The 13,787-nt window shown below is 32.8% G+C and overlaps 1 protein-coding gene across 2 annotated transcripts in view; it reads right to left on the bottom strand.

The window, feature by feature from the left end:
- LOC143054480 (uncharacterized) overlaps positions 1 to 13,787 on the bottom strand; it is a 292,275-nt gene that overhangs the window by 83,574 nt on the left and 194,914 nt on the right. Inside the window, exons 1-2 of one of the 2 annotated variants that reach the window (XM_076227502.1) lie at positions 6,314 to 6,406; positions 5,150 to 5,257 (exon numbers count right to left, since the gene is read on the bottom strand). The exons of the other annotated variant lie outside the window; for it this stretch is intronic. Of the exons in view, the coding sequence (XP_076083617.1) occupies positions 5,150 to 5,257; positions 6,314 to 6,391 (186 nt within the window). The 5' untranslated portion in view covers positions 6,392 to 6,406. Of the gene's footprint in view, positions 1 to 5,149; positions 5,258 to 6,313; positions 6,407 to 13,787 lie in introns of those variants that run through there. 2 annotated transcript variants of the gene reach the window in all.

Genomic DNA, 13,787 nt, shown 5'->3' with positions numbered 1-13,787 from the left:
ATTAAGTTTCAAGTTGATTGGACTTCAGCTTCATCAAAAACTACCTCGACCAAAAACTTTAACCAGACGGACGAACGAACGGAGGCACAGACCAGAAAACATAATGCCCCTCTACTATCGTAGGTGGGGCATAAAAACAAGAAACAAGAAATGAATACATCTTTATTATTATCAACAGAATAAATTATCAGGATGAACATCAATTCTACATGTACTTATTTAAAGAATCAAACATTCATTCAAACATGAATCTCAATTTAATTTCTTGATTTTGCCAATGATCAGTTACTTTCTGCTGCCAAAAAAAGTCCCAATTTAAACCGATTTATAGGCGGGTCAAGACTATATCGCTAGATTTTAAAGCTGAAAAGGGCATCCGACTTATAAGCGGATCGACTTATACTCGAGTATCTACGGTATGGCACAGATGAGTTTTTTCTGCAACTATTCCAACTATATAGATTAAAAACAAGAATTTAAAGAAATTTGCAGTCTTAAGGGGGTACAGAACACCTAAGAAAAGATAACTCTCACTCATGGTCTGATTCATTGCTACGTTTTAAAATCATGTGCAATATGCAAGCTTTTAAAATATCATGATTAGAATGTTTACATTATTGCTAAAAGCAGCTGTACACCTATTGTTATTCATTTAATCTACTTTTAATCCATTTAAAGTTACTCATTTTCCATGAATGAATCTTTAAAGAGACATAATAGGGAGATTTCAGAGTGAAATACATTTTCCAACAGAAAACCTGGACGTTAGAAAAAAGAAGGAAACAGAAAGGTCAAAGGACCATGACAACTGTTTTCGTTTTTTACTTGCCAATGACTAGGTCTTACATAAAAATGAAATAAAGTACAAAAAGACAAAACTCTAAGGATGCTACCATTTGATTTTATGGGGGGAGAGGAGGGCTAGAAAATGTTGTCCTGCATTTTTCTAGTTGTAATCATTGGGGAAGGGAGGATTGGAAAGGGATATTTTTTTAAGCTCAGAAATTTCGGGATCCAAGAATTGTTTTTTTGAATTTCAGGATGTCGGGATTTAAATTTATTTAAACTCAGGATTTCGTGTTTTAAGCCCTAGATTTCGGGATCAGGACCCCTCCTATCCTCCCTTATCATGCTTATCTGACATCATTTTCCTGCATTTTTTTTTTCATTCTTTAGGGACCTTCAATTTTCATTAGTTTGTCCTGATATTGTTTACATAAATTGTAATCTGCTTGTTGTGCCAAATTACTGTTCCTGACTTTGTTCGCTCAAAAGCCTGTCTTGCCTTTTTTTCAAATTTCATACAAGCCCCCCCCCCCCTCCCCCTCCGTAAATGGTAGTTCCCTCTGACAATACGATTTTAACAAAATAAATAAATAAACCATGGACAATTATACAATGCTTCTGTTCGAAGATCTTCGTACCAAATTGATTAAAACAAAAATGAATTGACTCCACAATACTTATTCTTTAATAACTATACCTGTAGTATTTAATGAAATACACTATGGGCTTAGTAATACACGAAGTAATGCTAAATAGGTGATGAATAATTTTTAATATTAAAATTTCTGGCATATTTTTAAAAAGTGCAATTGAATATTTTATTACATGATTCATATATATATTCATGTAAAAAGTTAGAAGATACCGAAGGGGGATAATCAAACACCAGTGCATTAATTACATGTCACGGAACAACGACAAAAAGAAGAGAAACAAACATCCGATTCAGTCCACAAAACACTACACATTTTTATGCACTCTCACTTTCATCTAAATAAATACTACATCTTTCTAGTATCTTTTTTCAACATTTATCCTGACAGGTGTAGAAAATAAACGGGTGTCTTCTATTCCGTCCGCAATTTTAGGGAAAGTGAAGTCTATATTTAGAATCATGGCTAAAACTGAAACTACACATACATGATATAAGCAATAGAACATGTTATTTTTGCTTTATCAAAATTTAAATTTCGAAGGGATAGCAAAATTTGTTATTTTTCTTTTGTTGTGCTTTTGTCATGTTTGTGTATCTTTCCGAAATTTTTAAATCAAATGCAATTTTGAAATAAATATAAAAAAGAAAGTGTGGTGTTTTTACACTTGACAAGTGAAAATGTTTCTTCTCAAGTTTCAATTCAAGATTATTACTGAATACAATCATCATTCTCTTTATTAATAAGAGGCCCAAAAAATAATGTGAAACTTGTTACTGCCGTGCTGTTTTTTTTTTTTTTTTTTACAAAAAACAGTTGTATTTAATTTTCATAACCTCTGCAGAAATGCTAAAAAAGTTCTATGTTTAACGAACTAGATTTCACAGTATAAGGATTTTGCACAGTCAGCTCTATTTCATCTCTCATGAACCGTGGTTCTTTGCACGAATAGTTTTGTTCTTAAATTTTGAATTGTATATTTTTGAATCTGTGGACCAATAAAGTGAAAATCTTGATCATGTAAAGCAACTGCCAACTTTAAAGCTTTTCCTTATGTATCATATGTATTTTTGGCGTGTCATGCTTTTAATTTCAACAGCTCGTATCTCAAATCAAAAATCAGTTACATCCTTTGGAGGGAGGGGGGGTATTGTTTTACCCCTGTCCGTCTGTCCTTCCGTCCATCCCATTATTGGTATACAGTTATTCGGCATAACTCCTCCTACTGTTTGATTCCTAGGAAGTTTTCACTTTGCTGTCTGTTGAGTAGTTAAGTATGTGCATTGCGCTTCAATAGAAACTATTCCTTTTTCAAACATTTTTATGTGACTACCTGTCCATTATGTATTCCCTGTGCATGGAATGGGTTGAAATGTCATAAAATGTGTCTATATTGTTGTATGGTCGATTGAAGCTTGTGTAATATGATTTTTTTAAATAAACATGAATTTATAACTACATAAAAGTCATGGCCCATACAAATGTTTCTTACCAAAAAACACAATTATCATCCTCATGGTAAACGTTCAGGGTCACATGAAGGTCAAAATTTAAAGAAGGCACACCACCTCATGATGATACATCCACATGCCAAAGATGTAAGGCCTAGGTCAAAAGGCGAAGAAGTTATGGCCTACATGGTGGTGTTTTTCACGAAAAAAACTCAACATTGACCTTGAGGTCACATTTGAAGGTCACAAAAAGGTCATCATGATGCAAGACACTCAACCCTGTGATGATACATCAGCATGCAAAATATATATGGCCTAGTTCAAAAGACGAAAAAAAAATATGGCCATTATGCACTTTTTGAATAGATTTTGCTCTTATTTACTGAATCAATTTCAGGGTGGGGCATATTTTAAACTTAAATACCAAAAAATCTAACGGTTAAATTTTAAAAAGATTTTGCAAGAACAACCGACCAGTATAGCACTCCAAATGCTTAGTTTTTCGAAAAAAAATTAAACGACACATTTTTTTCAAAAACAAATTCTTCTTCAAATACTAGAAGCACAGCATTCACTTTTTGGGGCTGATTCTGATAACCCTTTTAAAATTCGGACAAAATTGTAAATCCGGAATAAAAAACTTACAAGAAAAGGGTATAAATGACCTAATATTCACCTCAGCTATCATTATTAGCTATGCTATTGTCAATTTAGGATTTAATTAAAAAAAAAAAATATTTAACCCTATACCTATATTTCAGAAACTTCCAATTTTGGCCATTACTAGAATGTAAAAGATGCAATGTTTGAGTTGCCAAATCTTTTAAACCTATGGTTCAAATCTTTTAAATTTTTTAGAAGATGTTCAGGTTGGCCTAGTTTATCAATGAAAAAAATTAAGAAAAATTAAACGACAGGATTTTTTTGGGGTATAGTGTTGGGTACCCCCTTAAGGAGGCTGGGGTGTCTTCCTCCATATTGGATTTTGAAAAAAAAACAGACAATAAACAGTCGAGATCTTTAATAAAATTTGCAAATTTCGAAACTTGTATGTAAGTTATGTGTAAGACTTTTCATGTTAATAGAGAAAATAATGTGATTTATTTTATTTACTGCTGTATTTTACAAAAAACAGATTTATTAATTGTTTTTAAACTTTGCCATATAAGGAGAGATAACTCCGATATAAGGAGAGATTTAGATAAAGTAACTGTTACAATCATATGTTTTTTTAACTATTAAATTATAAATATATGATGAACTTGTACGTCTGGCGTATTATGTTTTTAACCTGGTACCTTTTGTTGGCTATTATTCATTTGTTTCTCTGTCCTATATTTTCTCCAATTTATTTGTATTGTAGTCGACTCCTGTTTTGTAATGTTGTCAGTTTAATGTTATAATTATCATCGCCATTAAAGCTGGAGGTTTGGCATGCCCACCATTTTTATTTTAAAATGCCCTGTACCAAGTGAGGGAAATGGCCATTGTTATATTATAGTTCGTTTCCTGTGTGTGTTACATTTTAATGTTGTGTTTCTGTTGTATCGTAGTTCTCTTATATTCGATGCGTTTCCCTCAGTTTTAGTTTGTAACCCGGATTTTTTTTTCTCTATCGATCTATGAATTTCTATTACTGTTGCCTTTATTTAATGTATTGCTTAAGACTATTTTGATACTATCTAATAATTTTGTTATCATTGTCACGACAACAGATTGGTGTATGGGTCTTTTGACAGTTTATTTGTTTTCATTTTGTTTAATGACAACAAGTGCCATATTCAGGATATTGCCAGGTCTAATTTTGAATCAATACAAATTATTATTTTTGATATCAAAAACTATTTTATCCATTTACTTATAGGTCATTACTATTGCTTCTTTTCCCTAAAACTGAGATATTCATATAATTTGGCTTACAAATTATGGAATAATAAAATTATCTCCTTTTAGTATAACTAATCACCCAAAATGTATTAGTGGTCTATAAACAAAATCATTTTATTTTTGAAGATTTTGAAAACAAATACTGGATTTCTTTTATATGATCATCTATGTTCATGTGTTTTATAGTAAAACTAAGCCATACAAGTCTATAAAACACTTTCATATTTTTAGTTCAATTTAAAGTATCATATGAAATATGTGTAACTATAACCTTGAGAAAAAAAATTCCATTTGACCAAAAATATCATTAACATCATTTTAGTGATGCATTATTTACTAGTTGAATACTGAGCCTTTACTATAATATATTACCTCATGTGTTTTTACAAAGGGACTGATGCCTCCTTCTTCTACAAGACATCTTGTGACATGTAGCTTTCCATACCTAGCAGCCAGATGTAGAGCTGTTTTACCATCTCTCTATAATTATACCAAATAACATGTAAATATTATGGATACTTCTTTGTTACCAATATAAATAGTATACAACATATCCTACAACTGATATAAAACTTGTCTGATAAACTGAATAATGTTGTGTAATAAATAAAAACAAAATGTATCTCACATGAATCAGTGGTCAAAACTGAACAAAATGACCAGTCAAACTTGTAGTCATATTGTACATAAACAACAAATAAACAACAAGTTTTTTTTGTGGGATGTCAGAACTTCCATCAGAAATGTCATGTTAACCTTTTTTCAAGAAATGCATAACATATTTATATCAAGGGATTCAGTAAAATGCAGAGATAAATGAGATCTCACTTTATATAATTATAGCAAGTATTTGTTGAAATAATAATGAAACCTGTCTGATTAACATGGTTTAGAATAATGATCAATTTAAAAAAAAAAAACTTTTTTCAAAGAAATATGAAAAATAGTTACATTTCCTGATTTAATACGAGGAGATAAGTAAAATGAGACCCCACTTTATATGATTCTAACAAATAATATTTGTTGTTCATTACACCTGTCTAATTAACAACATGATTTTGTGTTGATTAAAAGTAATGTGATCAGATTTAGTAGATAACATACATCTCTGATATCTTTGTTACATCTGTTCTCCAGAAGTAGTCGACACACTTCCACATGTCCTCCCTCGGCTGCCAACATTAATGCTGTCCGTCCACTAACCTGGAATAATACAACTGACATCAAAACTTGTCTGATAAACTGGACAATGTTGTGTAATGAATATAAACAAAAATAAATAGTCACATTAATTAAAACTGTCTGATTAACAACATGATTTAGTGTAGATTCAGTATGATCATAAATTTTATAAAAGTAAATTTTTCAAAGAAAAATAAAAAAAGTTATATTTTTTGATTCAGAACAATACTACGAGTAAAATGAGACCCCACTTTATATGATTATTACAAATATTTGTTCATTACACCTGTCTAATTAACAACATGATTTTGTGTTGATTAAAAGTAATGTGATCAGATTTAGTAGATAACATACTGATGTGATATCTTTGTTACATCTGTTCTCCAGAAGTAGTCGACACACTTCCACATGTCCATACCTGGCTGCCAACATTAATGCTGTCCATCCACCACCCTGGAATAATACAACTGACATCAAAACTTGTCTGATAAACTGGACAATGTTGTGTAATTAATATAAACAGAACTAAACAGTCACACCAATTAAAACAGTCTGATTAACAACAGGATTTAGTGTAGATTCAGTATGATAATTAACTTTATAAAAAAAACAAATTCAAAGAAATATGAAAAGAGTTATATTTTCTGATTCAGAACAATAATATGAGTAAAATGAGACCCCACTTTATATAATTATTACAATTATAAGTTGTCCATTAAACCTGTCTAATTAACAACATGATTTTGTGTTAACAGTAAGGTGATCAGATTTAATAGATAACATACTGATGTGATATCTTTTTTACATCTGTTCTCCAGGAGTAGTCGACACACTTCCACATGTCCTCCGCTGGCTGCCAACATTACTGCTGTCAATCCACCACTCTGGAATAATACAACTGACATCAAAACTTGTCTGATAAATTTGACAATGTTGTGTAATTAATATAAACATAAATGACCAGTCACATTAATTAAAACTGTCTGATTAACAACAGGATTTAGTGTAGATTCAGTTTAATCAGTAATTTTATAAAAGTAAATTTTTCAAAGAAAGTATATTTTCTGATTCAGAACAATACTATGAGTAAAATGAGAACCCACTTTATATGATTCTGACAAATATTAGTTGTCTATTAAACCTGTATAATTAACAACATGATTTAGTGTAGATTCCATTTAAAATAATAAATTATTTAAAAAAGCAAGAAAAAAGTTTTATTTCCTGATTTAGTACAACATAAAGAAAATGAGATCCTAAAACATGTTTAAATAAAGATTATTATTATTATCATTATTATTATTCATACAAGCATTTGTTGTCCATTAAACATGTCTTATTAACAACAGGATTTAGTGCAGATTCAGTATAATCATTTATTTTAAAAAAATCAAAGAAAAGTGAAAAAGAGTAGTATTTTCAGATACAGAACAATTATATGAGTTAAACGGAATTACATTTTATATGAATCTAACGACTATTTATCCTTTTTACAAGATATTTCTACATTAGATCTTTATACATATCACTATCTGACCAAACTTGTTAACACAACATCAAGTGAAACATAAGTGTAAAAAAATTGTTTCTTGTCAAAAAGCAAAATAAGAACTTCACCATCCATAACTCAAACAAAAAGACAAATTATTTAAAATCAAACCATGCATGCATTTTTCCATTAAAACTGTCTAATTTAATTCAGAATTTTGATTTAATCTTGACTCAGTATACTGACTAAGTATCAGTTTCCATACAGACCAATGGTAATTGAATAGTGCAGATTTTATTATTGTGTGTTTTATAATACCAATGGTATAGATAGGCCAAAGGGGAATGGTATAAAAGCAAATATGGTTTAACCCCTCCACATTTTGTGCCCGTGCCAAATCAGACAACCTGGATCATGTGTTGTTTGTTGTTATATTTGTTTGTCTTTTTACTGAGTACTCAGGTCCAGATCATGTGTTGTGTTTTGTTATATTTGTTTGTCTCTTTACTCTGAGTAGTCGGGTAAGGTCCAGACCATGTGTTGTGTGTTGTTATATTTGTTTGTCTATTTAAGATGAATAGTCAGATCCAGATCATGTGTTGTGTGTTGTTATATTTATTGTCCAGACCATGTGTTGTTTATGGTTATATTTGTTTGTCTATTTACTCTGAGTAGTCAGGTCCAAAGCAGTGTTGTTAGCTGTTATATTTGGTTGTCTATTTACTCCTAGTAGTCAGGGTCATACCATGTGTTGTTTGTTGTTATAGTTGTTTGTCTATTTACTCTCAGTAGTCAGGTCCAGACCATGTGTTGTCTGTTGTTATATTTGTTTGTCTATTTACTCTGAGGAGTCAGGTGCAGACCATGTGTTGTTTGTTGTTATATTTGTTGGTCTATTTACTCTCAGTAGTCAAGTCAGGACCATGTGTTGTTAGTTGTTGTATTTGTTTTCCTTTTGACTCTGAGTAGTCAGGTCCAGATCATGTGTTGTGTGTTGTTGTATTTGTTTGTCTATTTACTCTCAGTAGTCAGGTCAGGACCATGTGTTGTTAGTTGTTATATTTGTTTGTCTATTTACTATAAGTAGTCAGGTCAGGTCCAGACCATGTGTTGTGTGTTGTTATATTTGTTTGTCTATTTACTCTGAGTAGTCAGGTCAGGTCCAGGCCATGTGTTGTTTGTTGTTATATTTGTTTGTCTATTTACTCTGAGTAGTCAGGTCCAGAGCATGTGTTGTATGTTGTTATATTTGTTTGTCTATTTACTCTGAGTAGTCAGGTCCAGACCATATGTTGTTTGATGTTATATTTGTTTGTCTATTTACTCTGAGTAGTCAGGTCCAATGCATGTGTTGTTAGTTTATATATTTGTTTGTCTATTTACTCTGAGTAGTCAGGTCCAGACCATGTTATGTTAGTTGTTATATTTGTTTGTCTATTTACTCTGAGTAGTCAGGTCCAGACCATGTGTTGTAAGTTGTTATATTTGTTTGTCTATTTACTCTGAGTACTCAGGTCCAGACCATGTGTTATGTGTTGTTATATTTGTTTGTCTATTTACTCTCAGTAGTCAGAGCAGGACCATGTGTTGTTAGTTGTTGTATTTGTTTGTCTATTTACTCTCAGTAGTCAGGTCAGGACCATGCGTTGTTAGTTGTTATATTTGTTTGTATATTTACTATAAGTAGTCAGGTCAGGTTCAGACCATGTGTTGTGTGTTGTTATATTTGTTTGTCTATTTACTCTCAGTAGTCAGGTCAGGACCATGCGTTGTTAGTTGTTATATTTGTTTGTATATTTACTATAAGTAGTCAGGTCAGGTTCAGACCATGTGTTGTGTGTTGTTATATTTGTTTGTCTATTTACTCTGAGTAGTCAGGTCAGGTCCAGGCAATGTGTTGTTTGTTGTTATATTTGTTTGTCTATTTACTCTGAGTAGTCAGGTCCAAAGCATGTGTTGTCTGTTGTTATATTTGTCTGTCTATTTACTCTGAGTAGTTAGGTCCAAAGCATGTGTTGTTAGTTGTTATATTTGTTTGTCTATTTACTCTGAGTAGTCAGGTCCAGACCATGTGTTGTCTATTGTTATATTTGTTTGTCTATTTACTCTGAGGAGTCAGGTGCAGACCATGTGATGTTTGTTGTTATATTTGTTGGTCTATTTACTCTCAGTAGTCAAGTCAAGACCATGTGTTGTTAGTTGTTGTATTTGTTTTTCTTTTTACTCTGAGTAGTCAGGTCCAGATCATGTGTTGTGTGTTGTTGTATTTGTTTGTCTATTTACTCTCAGTAGTCAGGTCAGGACCATGTGTTGTTAGTTGTTATATTTGTTTGTCTATTTACTATGAGTAGTCAGGTCCAGATCATGTGTTGTAAGGTGTTGTATTTGTTTGTCTATTTACTTTGAGTAGTCAGGTCCAGATCATGTGTTGTTTGTTGCTATAATTGTTTGTCTATTTCCTCTGAGAAGTCAGATCCAGACCATGTGTTATGTATTGTTATATTTCTTTGTCTATTTACTATGAGTAATCAGGTCCAGACCATGTGTTGCTAGTTGTTGCATTTGTTTGCCTATTTACTCTGAGAAGTCAGGTCCAGAACATGTGTTGTTAGTTGTTGTATCTGTTTGTCTATTTACTCTGAGTAGTCAGGTCCAGACCATGTGTTGTGTGTTGTTGTATTTGTTTGTCTATTTACTCTGATTAGTCAGATCCAGACCATGTGTTGTTAGTTGTTGTATTTGTATGTCTATTTACTCTGAGTAGTCAGGTCAGGTCCAGACCATGTGTTGTGTGTTGTTGTATTTGTTTGTCTATTTACTCTGAGTATTCAGATCCAGATCATGTGTTGTTTGTTGTTATACTTGTTTGTCTATTTACTCTGAGTAGTCAGGTCCAAAGCATGTGTTGTCTGTTGTTATATTTGTCTGTCTATTTACTCTGAGTAGTTAGGTCCAAAGCATGTGTTGTTAGTTGTTATATTTGTTTGTCTATTTACTCTGAGTAGTCAGGTCCAGACCATGTGTTGTCTATTGTTATATTTGTTTGTCTATTTACTCTGAGGAGTCAGGTGCAGACCATGTGTTGTTTGTTGTTATATTTGTTGGTCTATTTACTCTCAGTAGTCAAGTCAAGACCATGTGTTGTTAAATGTTGTATTTGTTTTTCTTTTTACTCTGAGTAGTCAGGTCCAGATCATGTGTTGTGTGTTGTTGTATTTGTTTGTCTATTTACTCTCAGTAGTCAGGTCAGGACCATGTGTTGTTAGTTGTTATATTTGTTTGTCTATTTACTATGAGTAGTCAGGTCCAGATCATGTGTTGTAAGGTGTTGTATTTGTTTGTCTATTTACTCTGAGTAGTCAGGTCCAGATCATGTGTTGTTTGTTGCTATAATTGTTTGTCTATTTCCTCTGAGAAGTCAGATCCAGACCATGTGTTATGTATTGTTATATTTCTTTGTCTATTTACTATGAGTAATCAGGTCCAGACCATGTGTTGCTAGTTGTTGCATTTGTTTGCCTATTTACTCTGAGAAGTCAGGTCCAGAACATGTGTTGTTAGTTGTTGTATCTGTTTGTCTATTTACTCTGAGTAGTCAGGTCCAGACCATGTGTTGTGTGTTGTTGTATTTGTTTGTCTATTTACTCTGATTAGTCAGATCCAGACCATGTGTTGTTAGTTGTTGTATTTGTATGTCTATTTACTCTGAGTAGTCAGGTCAGGTCCAGACCATGTGTTGTGTGTTGTTGTATTTGTTTGTCTATTTACTCTGAGTATTCAGATCCAGATCATGTGTTGTTTGTTGTTATACTTGTTTGTCTATATACTCTGAGTAGTCAGGTCCAGACCATGTGTTGTTAGTTGTTGTATTTGTATGTCTATTTACTCAGAGAAGTCAGGTCCAGACCATGTGTTGTAAATTGTTGTATTTGATTGTCTATTTCCTCTGAGTAGTCAGGTCAGGTCCAGACCATGTGTTTGTTGTTATACTGGTTTGTCTATTTACTCTGAGTAGTCAGGTCTAGATCATGTGTTGTGTGTTGCTATATTTGTTTGTCTATTTACTCTGATTAGTCAGATCCAGACCATGTGTTGTTAGTTGTTGTATTTGTATGTCTATTTACTCTGAGTAGTCAGGTCAGGTGCAGACCATGTGTTGTGTGTTGTTGTATTTGTTTGTCTATTTACTCTGAGTAGTCATGTCCAGACCATGTGTTGTAAGTTGTTGTATTTGTTTGTCCATTTACTCTGAGTAGTCATGTACAGACCATGTGTTATGTGTTGCTATATTTGTTTGTCTATTTACTCTGAGTAGTCAGGTCCAGACCATGTGTTGTGTGTTGTTGTATTTGTTTGTCTATTTACTCTGAGTAGTCAGGTCAGGTCCAGATCATGTGTTGTTTGTTGTTATATTTGTTTGTCTATTTACTATGAGTAGTCAGGACCAGACCATCAGTTTTGTGTTGCTATATTTGTTTGTCTATTTACTCTGAGTAGTCCGGTCCAGATCATGTGTTGTTTGTTGTTATATTTGTTTGTCTATTTACTCTGAGTAGTCAGGTCCAGACCATGTGTTATGTGTTGCTATATTTATTTGTCTATTTACTCTGAGTAGTCAGGTCCAGACCATGTGTTGTTTGTTGTTATATTTGTTTGTCTTTTTACTCTGAGTAATCAGGTCCAGACCATGTGTTATGTGTTGCTATATTTGTTTGTCTATTTACTCTGAGTAGTCAGGTCCAGACCATGTGTTGTTTGTTGTTATATTTGTTTGTCTATTTACTCTGAGTAGTCAGGTCCAGACCATGTGTTATGTGTTGCTATATTTGTTTGTCTATTTACTCTCAGAAGTCAGGTCCGGACCATGTGTTATGGGTTGCTATATTTGTTTGTCTATGTACTCTGAGTAGTCAGGTCCAGACCATGTGTTGTTTGTTGTTATATTTGTTTGTCTATTTACTCTGAGTAGTCAGGTCCAAAGCAGTGTTGTAAGTTGTTATATTTGTTTGTCTATTAACTCTCAGTAGTCAGGGCCAGATCATGTGTTGTGTGTTGTTATATTTATTGTCCAGACCATGTGTAGTTTATGGTTATATTTGTTTGTCTGTGTACTCTGAGTAGTCCGGTCCAGATCATGTGTTGTTTGTTGTTATATTTGTTTGTCTATTTACTCTGAGTAGTCAGGTCCAGACCATGTGTTATGTGTTGCTATATTTATTTGTCTATTTACTCTGAGTAGTCAGGTCCAGACCATGTGTTGTTTGTTGTTATATTTGTTTGTCTTTTTACTCTGAGTAATCAGGTCCAGACCATGTGTTATGTGTTGCTATATTTGTTTGTCTATTTACTCTGAGTAGTCAGGTCCAGACCATGTGTTGTTTGTTGTTATATTTGTTTGTCTATTTACTCTGAGTAGTCAGGTCCAGACCATGTGTTATGTGTTGCTATATTTGTTTGTCTATTTACTCTCAGAAGTCAGGTCCGGACCATGTGTTATGGGTTGCTATATTTGTTTGTCTATGTACTCTGAGTAGTCAGGTCCAGACCATGTGTTGTTTGTTGTTATATTTGTTTGTCTATTTACTCTGAGTAGTCAGGTCCAAAGCAGTGTTGTAAGTTGTTATATTTGTTTGTCTATTAACTCTCAGTAGTCAGGGCCAGATCATGTGTTGTGTGTTGTTATATTTATTGTCCAGACCATGTGTAGTTTATGGTTATATTTGTTTGTCTGTGTACTCTGAGTAGTCAGGTCGAAAGCAGTGGTGTTAGTTGTTATATTTGTTTGTCTATTTACTCTCAGTAGTCAGGGCCAGACCATGTGTTGTCTGTTGTTACATTTGTTTGTCTATTTACTCTAAGTAGTCAGGTCAGGTCAATACCATGTGTTGTGTGTTGTTATATTTGTTTGTCTATTTTGAGTAGTCAGGTGCGAACAAATGTTAGTATTAATATGTCAGTGTTATGTTTTAAAAAAATGGTAGGTTTCACATTTAGTGCAGTACTCTGATTTCATGTGTGTTTCAGAGTTGTGTCATGTTGTGTCTCATTTTCTGTGTGGAACATAAATGGTGTGTCCTTTTGTATCTCATTTTCTGTGTTGAATATCAGTGTTGTGTCATAATATGTCACATCTTCTGTGTTGAAAATCAGTGTTGTGTCATAAAATGCCTCATGTTCTGTATTGAATATCAGTGTTTTGTCATGATGTGTCTCATTTTCTGTGTTTAACATCAGTGTTTTGTCATAATGTGTCTCATGTTCTGTGTTGAATATCAGTGTTTTGTCATGATGTGTCTCGTATTCTGTGTTGAACATCAGTGTTTTGTCATCATTTGTCTC

The sequence above is a fragment of the Mytilus galloprovincialis genome, chromosome 12 (genome assembly GCF_965363235.1).
Source record: "Mytilus galloprovincialis chromosome 12, xbMytGall1.hap1.1, whole genome shotgun sequence".
Lineage (NCBI taxonomy): Eukaryota > Metazoa > Mollusca > Bivalvia > Mytilida > Mytilidae > Mytilus > Mytilus galloprovincialis.
This window is presented reverse-complemented; position numbering and strand designations above follow the sequence as displayed.